The 13,014-nt window shown below is 47.3% G+C and overlaps 4 protein-coding genes across 4 annotated transcripts; 1 reads left to right on the top strand and 3 right to left on the bottom strand.

Moving 5' to 3' along the window:
- Positions 1-631: 631 nt before the first annotated feature.
- Positions 632-1,166, top strand: N7484_009366 (uncharacterized protein; the record flags this gene model as incomplete). Its single annotated transcript, XM_057119753.1, has 2 exons — positions 632-952; positions 1,002-1,166. 2 exons carry the CDS (start codon positions 632-634, stop codon positions 1,164-1,166), a joined length of 486 nt encoding a protein of 161 aa, XP_056969308.1.
- Positions 1,167-1,241: 75 nt separating this feature from the next.
- On the bottom strand, positions 1,242-1,973 carry N7484_009365 (uncharacterized protein; the record flags this gene model as incomplete). The annotated part of the gene is made up of 1 exon (XM_057119752.1): positions 1,242-1,973. The coding sequence occupies one exon, from the start codon at positions 1,971-1,973 to the stop codon at positions 1,242-1,244; it is 732 nt and encodes a 243-aa protein (XP_056969307.1).
- A 965-nt stretch (positions 1,974-2,938) lies between these two features.
- On the bottom strand, positions 2,939-5,197 carry N7484_009364 (potassium channel family protein; the record flags this gene model as incomplete). The annotated part of the gene is made up of 3 exons (XM_057119751.1): positions 2,939-4,681; positions 4,710-4,848; positions 4,905-5,197. 3 exons carry the CDS (start codon positions 5,195-5,197, stop codon positions 2,939-2,941), a joined length of 2,175 nt encoding a protein of 724 aa, XP_056969306.1.
- Positions 5,198-7,417: 2,220 nt separating this feature from the next.
- Positions 7,418-8,626, bottom strand: N7484_009363 (uncharacterized protein; the record flags this gene model as incomplete). Its single annotated transcript, XM_057119750.1, has 1 exon — positions 7,418-8,626. One exon carries the CDS (start codon positions 8,624-8,626, stop codon positions 7,418-7,420), a length of 1,209 nt encoding a protein of 402 aa, XP_056969305.1.
- Positions 8,627-13,014: the final 4,388 nt, after the last annotated feature.

The following is a 13,014-nucleotide window of genomic DNA, read 5'->3' as shown; positions in this document are numbered from 1 at the left end:
ATGTGGCTATCGGTTCGAACGGCTTAATTCTACAATTCCCGGTGTTTCAAACTTCTCCATCTCAGCCGCATGTGTCAAGATCATCGAAGGAATCTGCTAGAAATTCCTCAAGTGAGAATGGAAGTTCAAGCGAGAATGCCACATGGGTGATCCATACAGAAGAAGCCTTTTATCAATCATTGATCGACATCGGGAAACAGCCTTGATTGAACGGTGCGGACCGGCACTGGAATGTGGCGGCCGTCCAACATGTGTGCCTGCTGCAGGTTCCCCATCAGATAACTTTATTTTTGCAAAGTGAGTAGTAGGCTGAATTTTGAGGTATGCGCAGTTAGCGAAATGCAGACTTGGCAGCATTTCTGGGGAGATGATCAGTTCCAGGTTGAATGCATCGGTCGACTTCCGAGTAGCTGGAATGATCCTTGGCTGTGTCATGGCTTGAAATTTTGTCGTTCTTTAAAGGGTTGCTGCCCCTCATTCAAGACACGATATTGTGGTGTTTTCCTTTCCTATCTGAAGACGTGTAGTGGACATTATATGGAGGCTGATTGGCTTGAAGTCGTGTACATTTCTTACATTATATCTTTTTACTTTCATCTTCCAGCTATTCTCGACTGCTTTGCACGCCAAAATGACTCTCCAATTCCCAATCTTCCCTCGGGATTACTTCCAAACAAGCCCGGCAAAACAATTTCTATCTTCGATGAACAGCCCGGGCATTCTAAACCCCAAATATATCGACCAGATTTTCCAAGAGTTGAAGCCCATCAAACCAGATAACCTCATGGGAGAATGGGATGGATTCATCTTATCGACTGGTCACCCATTTGAAAGTGAACTAAAGGAGCTCAATTGGCTTGGTAATGACTTCGATTCCAAAGATGATGTGGCGCCTCTCATCGTGGCGAAAAATGGAGACCGAGTACGCTTTGAGAATTGGGGTGGTGCTTCGGTAGGTTTGTAACTGCATACCTGAATGAAATCTTGCTGATTGTTGATAGCTATGCGAGATTAAGTATCAAGGGATCGTCTCCGCAGCTTTGATTTACGATGAGCGCCCGATGATGGTGCACTACAGAGCCGTCCGGTCGAACGTGGTAGCGGGTGTGATGGAAAGTAAAAGATTTGGACAGGCTGGGAAGGTTTATTTCTACTTGAAGAAATAATGTGGATACAGTATCAAGCACCCTTAGCGACCGAAAAATAATAGAAAACCATCAAGAAATAGAGTCTCTTAGAACTCAAGTATCCTTCCAAGTTTCTTGAATCTCCTTTCCCATCTTCTCGATGGTATTCCACTCCAACCTACTCCACACCTCCGGTTTCTGAACAGCCTCCACAAAATGCTTGAAGGCCATGACTGTCTGCGCCGCCCACCGCTCCTTGCTAACCCTCCCAACACCAACCGCCAATGGAGTCAGAAGAAGTGTTTTAATACTCCCCGAATTAGCTCCCGTTGCAGATTCCTTAGCACTGGCATGACGATTATATCCCTCAACCTCACAAAGTAGACTCCAAGTGCATTTATAGACTACCTCCCGATCCCAGTTCACATTGTCAGGCTCCCGCATAGTCGGACAGATAGCCACCCAGGAGCAACCCCGCGGGTTTTCTTTCAAATCTTTGGGAAACTCGACGAGCGTACAAGAACCCGGAGGTGCGAAGCCTCGGTATTTATCATAGATGGCTAGCTGTGCTGCGCGGGTGAGAGCATGGTAGTCATGGCGTGGACTGAAAGTCATCGAGATTGCATGGTCAAAGGCGCCGTCGAGGCGACCGTAGGAATTTGCGGGCGAGACTATGAGATCGAAGGTTGTTGAGTCGGGAATGCTATTTAGGCGCTCATTTATGGTTGTGATCTTCATTTCGCTATTGGTATGGTTGGGCCAAAGATCACCCAGAGCAGTATTGAAGGCTGCTATATAGGCAGTGTCCATGCATAGAAGCAGAATTTCGGGGATGTTCGAGGTCATCTTGGCGTTGATACTTATGGGAGTTTAACGGGTTGAGGTTGAGCCTTATAGTGGAGTTGCGGGACACGTGTGACGTATAACTAAGCTTTCAACCGCCGCAGAGTAAACGCAATTCCAAATTCTCATACTAAGAAAGTTGACTTGAAGATAGGCCTGCGAGGTATGTGACAGCGCGCAAAATGATAGCAAGGTTTATTCTCAGATAAATCTCTTGTCGACTCAAAGTCTGGTGGGGATAGAGAAGAAGGAAGAGAGGTTGTAAAAGGGAAATGAAACCACGGTATCTATAGCAGTAGAATACGTTGCTGCCTATAAAATGAGCCCTCCTTGACATGTGGAGTGATATATTCATGAAAAAAAGTGAATGGAGAACACTAGGCCACTCATCCTGAGTGTATATTTTTTGAAGTCTTTGTTACGGGGATGTTGAACTTGGATATGCCTTTTATGAGAACTGCTGAATGTACACAACAGCTTTTTGAGAAAAATGGGGGCCGCCGCTGTTGGACTCGCTGCATATTTCTAGCCATGGGCTTATGATTCAGCTCGTGATGAATCTGTACATAAATATAGTGGCATATCGTTGGTCTTCATCTAGGTATATTCGTCGAGTAATTCTTGTATCCCGGTGCAGCTTAGTCAAAGCAAACCTAATGTACGATTAGAAGTAGTTATTGGTACATTATTATAAGATGTGATTAAGGTTTAATGAAATCTCTATATTCAAGGTGAAGGCAAAAGTTGTGGTTCTTCATGTCCTGTTTATCAAAATGTTAAATTTGATTCTGATCTCTGGCATTTATGTATAAATCCGAAAATTCGATTTTTGCCTCTTGCATAGATTGTGCACAGTTCAAATTCCCGAGATAGGCCGAGTATATGCATTGAAGACAATGTGCATGAAAATGGGAATATAGAATAGAGAACAACTGGGCAAAGATTGCCTGCTAGTTGCGTCCAGATGGTTACGGGTCCTCGATACCTATATCTCTCTCCTTCCTCAATGTTGCTGCCTCTGCCATATCATCCGTATGACCTCGTTCCCTGGCACGGGCTTGCTCCTGAGTTGACACATACCGCACCAGACTCTCACAAAGTCGGTCTAAAACCCATTCTGGTTCAGTTTGGTGCGCCAACATGGGGCTGTTCTCACCAATCCAGTCCCAGTTTAGGAGACCGAACTCATCTTCGTCGAGAATGAGTGTATCTTCCTTACTGGGATCCCGGCTTGATGACCCCTCGACCGAAGAGAGTTGGGACCGGGGATTGGTAAACTGGATGAGACGAGTGAACTCCACCCACTCTTCGTAATTGTACCGTTTGCGCTTTCCATCGCACACATCTTGAGTAGTGCGACGAATGGCAAATGCTAGTTGTTGGGCCATTTCAAACGGTGATGGTTGGGTCTCGCGTGCAAGTTCCTCGATGGTCCGCGTAGGATAGGCTGGGGCCGTGCTAGTACGTCGAGATGGGGCGCGTGACATCTCCTTCGTAGCCTCAGGCTCCAGGTTCTCAGGATCGGCCGTGTCCTCTGCAACAGCACCGACTTCGAATCCACGCTTCAGCCGTTTTTTCTCTTGGCGTCTATCTAGAATTCCCCGAATAAATGGTATATGAGCGAAACAATTCCGGTATGTTCCACTCTCGGGCATGATGAAATATTCAGCAAACTTCTCCGTGCCATGCTTGAAACCAGAAACAACCGTGTCACTCATCTGAGAGATGAGCATGGTCATGGTTGGGATGGCTATGAGAGACCACATCACGAAAAATGGCCGTCCAGCATTCGACGAGGGAGTGAAATCACCGTACCCAATGGTAATGAGTGAGCAGAAGCAAAAGTATAGGGCCTCAAAATAAGTCCAGTCCTCCAATGTCCAGAATACAACGGCTCCGCAGCTCCATACGATTCCAAAGACGATTATGCTGATAATTAAATCGTTCCAACGACGAAAGCGCATGGTTTCATATTGTATTCCACGCATGGCATCAAATCGATCCTTTTCTTCTCTCATAATAAGCAGCTTGGGCCGTCTGTCTGCGGCCAGTGCATGAATGGTGTTCCGGATCGGCTGGTGTTTCTTATGCCGAGGGCGATAATTGAGTTGGGTCTTTTGGCGGTCTAGTGCTGCAGGGAGTACCTTCTCGGCATTGCTTGAGGCAAACTCGTCAAAGGTGACGGACCGATCGAAAGTATGCTGCCGCCTCTGTTCGATGTGCTTTCGGACGACATTGTCGTAGTGGACCTCTCGGGCAAATTGATGAATACTTCCAACAACAAGACCAAGCATGATGATTCCAATCACGGCATACGGCCAAACAAGACCTCTGCCAAGGGACGTTTGGGCTGTCACATCACCAAAGCCCAAAGTCAAGACAGTGATATCACAGAAATACAAGGCATCTGCAAATGAGATGTCAAGTACCTTCTGGAAGAAAGCGGCGCCTATAAGCAGCCAAACTACAAACACAGTCATTTGTAAGATAAGAGTACGTTGGTCGTCAGTGAGTGCGAAATGCTGTGGATATCTCCCAAGGAAATATCCCAGCATATTTATCATGAGAAGAATACTCAGTATAAAATAGAGGATTGCCGCAATAACAGCACTCCAGAAGGCCTGAGAGTATACGTCACTGGTGCCATTGGGGGGACTGTAGATAGAAAGAGATGCGGTCAGCCCAGCCAGCTGTGGCATCGTTAGCTCGAACTATCAAAAAGCATTAAGGGTCCCCTACAAGTCCAGGAGCAATGAACCACAGAACGATCGTCACTGGCAAAGCAATGATGTAACGCACAGTTTGAGTGAAGTTCAGCAGCAGGAAAATGTTGCCAACAACACCACAAAAAAGCGAGACTGCGTTTAGAGCCGTGATCCTGCAATGTAAATCGTGAGCAATGACCAAAAAGACCCCGATAAGTTCAATACATACCAGTGGGGATCAGCATAGCCCTCTTGATACCAATTTCCAGCTGGACTAGTTGTTCTAGATGTGATATGGCTCCTCCATGGCATCACCAGCGCAACAATTGACATCACGTTAGCCAGCGGCCCCGCCGCAGCAGCAACCAGCGGAATAGCCGTAGACGCAATCCACCAGGATTGAGGTTCATCATCCTCCGGCGGTCTCATATGAAATTGGCTAGTGAAATGATTCCAGAGAGACGCTTTACCATCCTGCTGATCGCCCGTGGGGGACTCGTGTTGAGGGGGGCCATTCTGCATGGTTCATTCGGGCCTGCAAACGCGGGGTCGAAAGGAGTAGGGAGCGCGCTATTTTCCGATCTGCTCTCGGGAACGCTACAATCGAAAAGGAAGCTGAAACACCCGAGAGGAGACCCAGAGCTTTGTGATCTGAGTTTTGAGCTTAGCAGAGGTTCTCTTGCGAGTCCTTCCCCCTGTTATTCCCGATGCCTATGTCTGCCGTCTTTGTGGTTGGCTCGGTCTGAATCCTAAGATATTCAGTTGCAAGACTATACAGGCTAAAAGACAAAGAAGGATTGAGGCTATGAGGAAGCAGAAGCACGGATGAATGGCATTGTCCTGTAGGTGATGTCAACCGACATGACAGCAAAACCTTTGGGTCGATCTGCAGTCACGGGACCGTCCCCCACATGCATCCGTGAATCGAGGATATAAGTTGTGGTCAACGGAAAGTAAAAGATTGAATGAAAACAACCGGTGGAATTGAGATTGGGGATGATATAGATCGGATAGACCGGAGATATGGAGCGTAATGGTGAGAGCCAAGCCTGCTAACCTCTTCTGGGTTACCGCTCCGAGTGAGACTGGCCCTCCTCACAAGCTTTGCCTTAACAATTACCTGGGCAGCGGAATATTACATTTGAACACTCAGTGCAAGGTTTGCGTTTAATGATGCCCCTCTTAACGAGATTGCCGGAGTCTAGGCGTTGTTACTGTACATTATACTCATGTACGCGACAGGACATAAGTATTTGCACCCCATTGGATTATGTAATATTATGACGGTCCAATGCTCACGGAAATTTTGTTTAAGGGCTATGTCACCTCAGTATCAAAACACTAGGTTTAAGTAATTTCTATTAGCCTTTTAGATTCTTATAAATTTTCCCCGCTGGTTTTAGAACGCGATTCAGATAGGCCCTGAGGGTGGGATCCGAAGGGATGCAAAGTACTGTACTCATGTCCTTGTCACCATGAATCTGGACCCGCTTACGAAGGTTTCAATAGAATCCACCTAACTAGGATACAGAACGATCAAGATAACAAAACTCCGGTACTCCATACCATCTGCATTAGATCAAATCAAGAAATCATCAAGTGACACAATAAGACAATAAGCATTACACAGACTCAACGGAATCCGACACCAAACCCAACCAACCCCACCCAATAACAAGCCAGCCCCCAATCCCAAAGGATTTAAAAGTAGGAATACGCAAGCGACCATGTGCTCAGAAACCTTATCTCATGCATGCACAATCCACAAAGGAACCCCGCACCGCCGCGCCATCGGGAAAACCTTGCCCGTTCATAGGTTCGCCACGCAACCCCTCCAAAAGCAACCCACGCCCCCGCGCCACTTGGGGGCCAGTGGCAGTGGCTATCACCTGCAGGAATATGCAGGCGCTTGGCCCACGCTGTTGGAGGGTGACATCAGCCGCCGTCATTGGGATTAGGTACCTGCTTTTCGGGCTTACAAGGCGAAGTATATTCTAGATGACGGAAGTAGGTACTGCTGCAGGATGGACAGTACATGTAGGTCGAAGCGCTGGTGTAAATCGTTGCCTTTTGGGGGGAGCTGGGGGGATATCAGGTTTGGGTCTACTGGAGCTTGTATAGATTCAACTTCTCGTGGAAATAACGGTGATGGGGATCCTGGGTGTTACGGGGGCAATCTAAGCGCTGGTAATTACGAGCTACGGTACCTAGGTATGAAGGAACAATGTAGATGCTGAGGTTTTGTGGTTCAAGTTCTATATACAACCCGATTTTTCCTCCTCACTCAACATCAAACAGATATCAATGACAAAGGGAATGACCAAGGAAATTAACAGTAAACAAAGTTCGCAGATAAAAATCGCGAGATGGTATCATCAAAGCAGAATGACACAGGCATCGAACAGGAAACCGCATGACGCAACAATAATTAGCATCAGCGGATGCCAAATCAAGAATCGAAAGACGCCACCCCAAGAAAACAGACAGGCGCCGAAACCAAAGGATTCTTTTGGAGGATTGCCCCAGCTGAAGGCGTGAGAGCTGACGATGCGATAACAGAAACAGCAGAAATTCGAAAAGCCGAAGCCAAACCTAACGCACTGCAAATGCAATTCAACAACTTGTCAAATGCTCCCGATGTAAGACATAGGAAATAAGCGAGAAACAAGGAAAACAGAATATAACTTCTTCTCTGTCGGAGTTGCTCCTCTTCGGTGTATGGAGGTATAATAGTAGGACCGTCTATTTGGCGGACGGTCGGCGCAAGATATCTTCGCAGTTGGCGTCGAAACGCATATTCCACAGCCGGATGCTGTTCATCAATTTTTCCGTGTTTTCGAGTTCGCGGTCGCGGCCGAAGATTGATTCGACAAATTCACAGCCTGCATTGCGCCCCATAGATACGGGTGCGCCTTTGCCACTTTCCCTTTTAGCGGCCTTCCACATGTAAAGTTCACAACCTTTCAGCAACTTCTTAAACCGGCTCCAGAGCCGGTCGCCACTCTCCAGGAAGTCTTCAACTACTTCCTGCGCCTCGATGCACTTGATTCGCGGAAGACATTCGTCCGCTCGCTTGACCTTGCCCGCAAGTTTGATCAACAACAGCCACAAGTCACCTGCCACGTCGGCCATGGGTGTCGATGCGCCATGGTGGAAAACTGTCCAATCGTAGATCCATTTACCGAGGGAGCTGGCATCGAAGACACTGCCGAGGAGGATAATAGGTGCCTCGGTAGGGTCCCAGTTTTTGATCGAGTACCCAGGTGGAATTCCGGCCCGCTCGGCGTCTTCCTCCGTAGCGGTGGGTGGCGGTTTTGTGGCGGCGGGTGCAGGCTTAGGCTTGTTCGGCGTGCGAGTCGAGGTAGACTGGCGACGAGCACGTGACGAACGACGAGCAGACTCGATATCCTCGTTGTTAGGAACCTGATTGAAGTAAAAGTGAGAATCAGCGGCTGGGTTTGATTTGCGTTGCGCAGTTGACGCGGTGCGACGATGGCTATCTTTGGTCGTTGCCGGGGGACGGCCGGGGCGTGGTCGCTGGCTGAAGGCGTAGCGAACATCGTATGCATCGTCAACCACATCTACAAAGATGGGTCGTTTCTGCGACGAGTTGGGTCCGGTGCCGAGGCCATCCCCCGCAGGATGACCGGTCGTATGGTTGCGACGGTGTTTGGGCGGGCCCGCATAAGAAGCACTTACATGATCGTGCTTGCGCGGCGGAATGCCTTGCTCTGGCGTTGGTTCGTAGTAGGTTTGCGGGTAGCCATAGTACGACGGTTCTTTGGTGGCCGTGTAGCTGGCCTTGCGCGTGTGTCGTCGCGAAGTGCCCCGAGGGGATGTGTAGGGGTTTGCGTATTGCGAAGCGTATTGAGCGTAGTAAGGCGAGGTTGGCGGTGATTGAGAGTAGTCGTAGGTCGACCACCCCGGTGGTGGAGTAGAATAATGATACATTATCGAAGTAGCATGAGCAGCCGGTGCCCGGGTTCGCAAAGCTGAAGAAAAGTAAAAGGTTTTTCTCGGCTTGAAACGAAGTTATAGATCAGGCAACGGTGGCGAAGCGACAAAAACACCACACACACCGGAGTTAAACAAAAACAATAAAGTCAACGCACAACCAAAGAAAGACCCGAATATATTATACAACAGGGTATCGTATGCACCAGAGCAGAAAAGACGCCGATGGAGAACTGCAAATAGAAAAAGGGTTGAGTAGGACCGTCACCGTGGTACGGTTTCCGATCGGAGAGAGGAGGGTTGACAGTAGATGTGCTGAGCGTGCATTTGAACGTTATTCAGTAGAGCCGACGAGAAGGGGGCTGTATGAGACCCGTTGACTTGGATCTCGCGCTTGTTAACCAACAGGTCAAGACTTCCTGAGGAAAGTCTGTATATAGGAAAGTGGAAAAAGTGCGAGATCCACGAGTTTAGAGCCGAAGCAGGCGAGAAGAGTGGAGATGGGAAAAATTCAACCCAATATGAAAGGGAAAGCGAAGAAGAAATGGATCCTTAATTGTCAGCGCGCGACGATTACTGGGGGCGGCCAATCAGGATCCACTTGGTCGGGGCCACCGTGGAGGTTGGCGTTCTTGGGTGTGGAAATAATGCCAAAAGGACGATAAATACGGGTTTTATAGCGATATCGCGTTTCGGATTACTGTACATGTATTATTCCTGAGTATAGGGTTAGGTAGCGCCCCTTTAATATTCCTATTTATCAATATCTACATTCATGACTCTTACTTTGTCTAACCTATTGACCCATGGAACCACAAATCATAATGACTCTATCTTTTACTCCTAATCACACCCATAATCATCTCTAGGTGCTAACCCCTCAAACTAGTCCAGATGGAGACACTCGGCTTCGACATGCTAATTCGGGCACCGGCCAACTGCAGGTGCGTTTTGATTTTTTTCTTTGGTTGGTTTTGTGAGAAAAAAGACAAGGCTGAATACCAGGCAGCAAGCTGCCTTTAATTTTTAATATATCGGCAAATGATGGTGTGAAAGGGTATTGGAGGGGGGCCGCCACCAAGAATCCCGAATCTCTGAATGGCCCCATGAAGCGGAGGTGATTCATAGACATTTAGCGATCGTTAGTTGCGTCGCGTGTCAGGCCTCTGTTGGATAGCACAGGCCGCCATGTGCCAGGCTTCCAGAATCGGGCCAACTTTGATTTCTGGACACTTCATTCTGCATGAACCCATTAGCTGCACATCAGAAAGGCCGATGCCAAAGCAACCCGAATGGGTAAACCCATCCCACATTTCGATCTGGACCTGCCCAAGCGACCTGATAGTACAAATCAGAAATCCTCCGAACTGGATCCATGGTTAGCCAGCGGCTCTATCGCATCTCCCGGCTTCTTTTACGGCTCATCCCGTTTCGTTCCAATGGTTCTGTCGACCCCACTGACCCATATCGCGTTCTTGGAAACCGAAATCCACTAGGTTGCCATGGCAAAACGCATAGTATACATAAAACTGAACTCCATAAGGGTCTAAATTGACACACAGAAACCTTCACCGTTGGGCCACATCACGGACCACGCGCCCTTTACCGCCGGTCGCTGGGCAGCAACCACTTATCCTTTGGGCCAAAATGGATCAGAGGGGGAAAAAAAAAAAGAGGAGCTCTGCAGACCGCAACTTGCATATCCACCCAGTGGTAGAAGCCGAGAAAAGTCTATCATCTAGGCAGGGCTCACAAAGAATCCGCTTTGCAAAAATAGATCTGGCGATGGGTGTTGAGGCTGTGTAAAACCATGACCCTATAACCGAAACGACCTCAATCTAAAGGCACAAAAGAACTATTTGGTATGAATCAAGTAAATCAAAGAGTCAAAAGATATACTCGGTAAGTAGTATCATCATTATTTCATATTATAACGTGGAGATATGAAGTGCGACCGCATCCAAACCAAACCCTAAGCAGTCTCGCATCGAGATTGGTTCCCACACGCATCCACTTTGTTCGAACTATGACGTCCAATCCTTTCAACATCCAACTCTCGAACAAAACAATGAGTTCCAGATAGTTCTAGGTAAAAGATTACAATAAAAACCAACGTACGATGGCCAATTACCATACCCACCCAACCAACACCTTTACGTTCACGCACCAACCGAAGGGATGGAATAAACAAACCTTGAGAAACACGTTGGATCCTTACAGGCCTCATCAAGGAATTCCAGGAGCATCCTTGACGAGTCAAGGGTTATGATTTTTGTTTTTTTCCTTTTCCAAGATTTCTAGATGAGTCAACCACCTTTCGAGAAATGTCCCACCCCTTAGAGAAATCCTGCGCCACCAGTAGGCAGCGTCGATCCTGCAAAGTTGCACATGGCAAATGTACTTTTGTTCTATTAATTCGCCTTTTCAAGTCTAGTCCATAAGTACGGTCAATTCACCTGGGCACGTACTGTATTTCCCAGGCCCCAGTGAATATCCCTACCCAATATTATCAATGCAATATTTTTCTGCACATGTATACGACACTCTACATAAGAGGCTCTTCCAGGACTCTAGCACACTTACCTTGAGAATCCTATTTTTATCATTTAGCCCCTCCATCACATTCCTAGCTGAGGCGTCCTCCAGCTGTGTACATGTAAAGGGGCGAACATGGATGTAAAGGGGCCTGACCAGCCTAATCTACGTTCCCAGCTGGCTTCTTTCTAGAACAGGGTTTTAGGTCTAGGGCCGAATGAAAAAACCTAAACTGGCGGCCCGGCAGTACCAGAGAGTTACAGTGGGGCGTTGAGCGCGCCAACGGGCTGGATAAGCCGGATGCAAAGCGCATATCAGCTTCCATAACCTTGCTCGGGCGCACGGTCATCCATGCAGGACTTTCTATTTATTGATGGTTTTTGTGCGACAGGGTTGGGGGCAGTAAGCTCATTTTGCATTCTCGCTTACATTGTAGGGTAAGTTGGGTTGGGTTGGCTCTTTTCTTTTTCTTTGTTTTGCTTATATAGTTGCCTACCTGGGTATTGGGTGTGCAATCACTTCAGGGGGATGCGTGTACATAGTGTCGAAGCACGGCCATCTGTATTTTGAGACATGAAATTTATTAATTTTGTTTCGAAGCTCTTCATTGGTATGATTTTAAATATCAAAATGAGAATTCTGATGATCCAATAATCTGCCTTGTACTGAATCCGATGAATCATGTACCCCTTGCGCGATCTGAGTTGAGATCAAAACAAACCACCTGCTACTGGCATGCCTCACATGTTCTTATGTACAGCAAAGAAGAAAAAATAATAATCTATCTACTGTAATGCTCTTCATTCTTGCAATCAAGGGGTCTCACATGGAATATTCATTGTGCGGTGTGCGCGCACTGATCACACAGAGCTCAAGGGATGCCCTTACCCTGAGCCCTATGGTCAATGCTCCGAGGCGGCTGGAAAAAATAGGGGCTGGATTCTATTTCCCGTGTCTGACCAGGGTTGTGATCCCATTGAATATTGTGGCTGTTAATCCTTGATGTTGATATCAGTGCTGTATCGAATTTCGTCTCCACAAGATATATGGCGGAAAGGTTCCCGTGCCAGTCTGAAGTTAGCATGCACGTAAGTAGATTGGTTCCACTTCTTTGATGGGAAGGCCTAGGCCCTCGCTTATCAGCTACATACATATGACCCTGTTCATAATAAGGGTGTTAATTATGGTATTCTCGACCGGGCTCAGGGGAGCGTAACTGCTGCCCATACATCTTTAGCAGCCTCGTTGTAAATTGTAGAATTTATCAGTTTAAGTATCTCGCATATTCACGGATGCTTGTTCATATGATAATCTACACAGATACTGTTATATCCAAGGTTGGAAGCTTGCGCATGGCATCTATGGATCTTGTCTGGCTGTTAACCGGCTACCCAGGACTGTTTCCAATTTCATATCACATCTTTCTACATATTACATGACGAAGGGCATACTGCTGCTATAATAGACCAATGCCACCAGATGCAGTAGGCTAATATGGGACTCGATAGGAACGAGCCAGCCACGTAAGGGTATCTGCGCAGATCTCGTGACAGCATTTGAAAGACAAAGACTTCACATTTTCTATCGTAAAACCTACTTCTATCATTTGAGCTGGCATGATATCCTATAAGATACTAAGAGGAAAAGAAAAGGTTTTCAGTATATGTAAGTATATGTATGTGGAAGTGGTCTCGATAAAAAGGGCATCAACTCGTAGTGCCCTTGAGAAGATCTGTAGCTATGGTTGCGCATATCAACTGGCAAATTATCGGGCTGCAGGCTGTGGCCTGTTGAGTGTTGATTCGTCGGAATGTGTTCCTGTTTGGAATTCGACTTTCAGTCGCATGCTG

The sequence above is a fragment of the Penicillium longicatenatum genome, assembly GCF_028827895.1.
Source record: "Penicillium longicatenatum strain IBT 33135 chromosome Unknown contig_6_segment0_segment0, whole genome shotgun sequence".
NCBI lineage: Eukaryota > Fungi > Ascomycota > Eurotiomycetes > Eurotiales > Aspergillaceae > Penicillium > Penicillium longicatenatum.
Note: the sequence above shows the minus strand (reverse complement) of the source record. Positions and strands in the feature narration are given on the sequence as shown.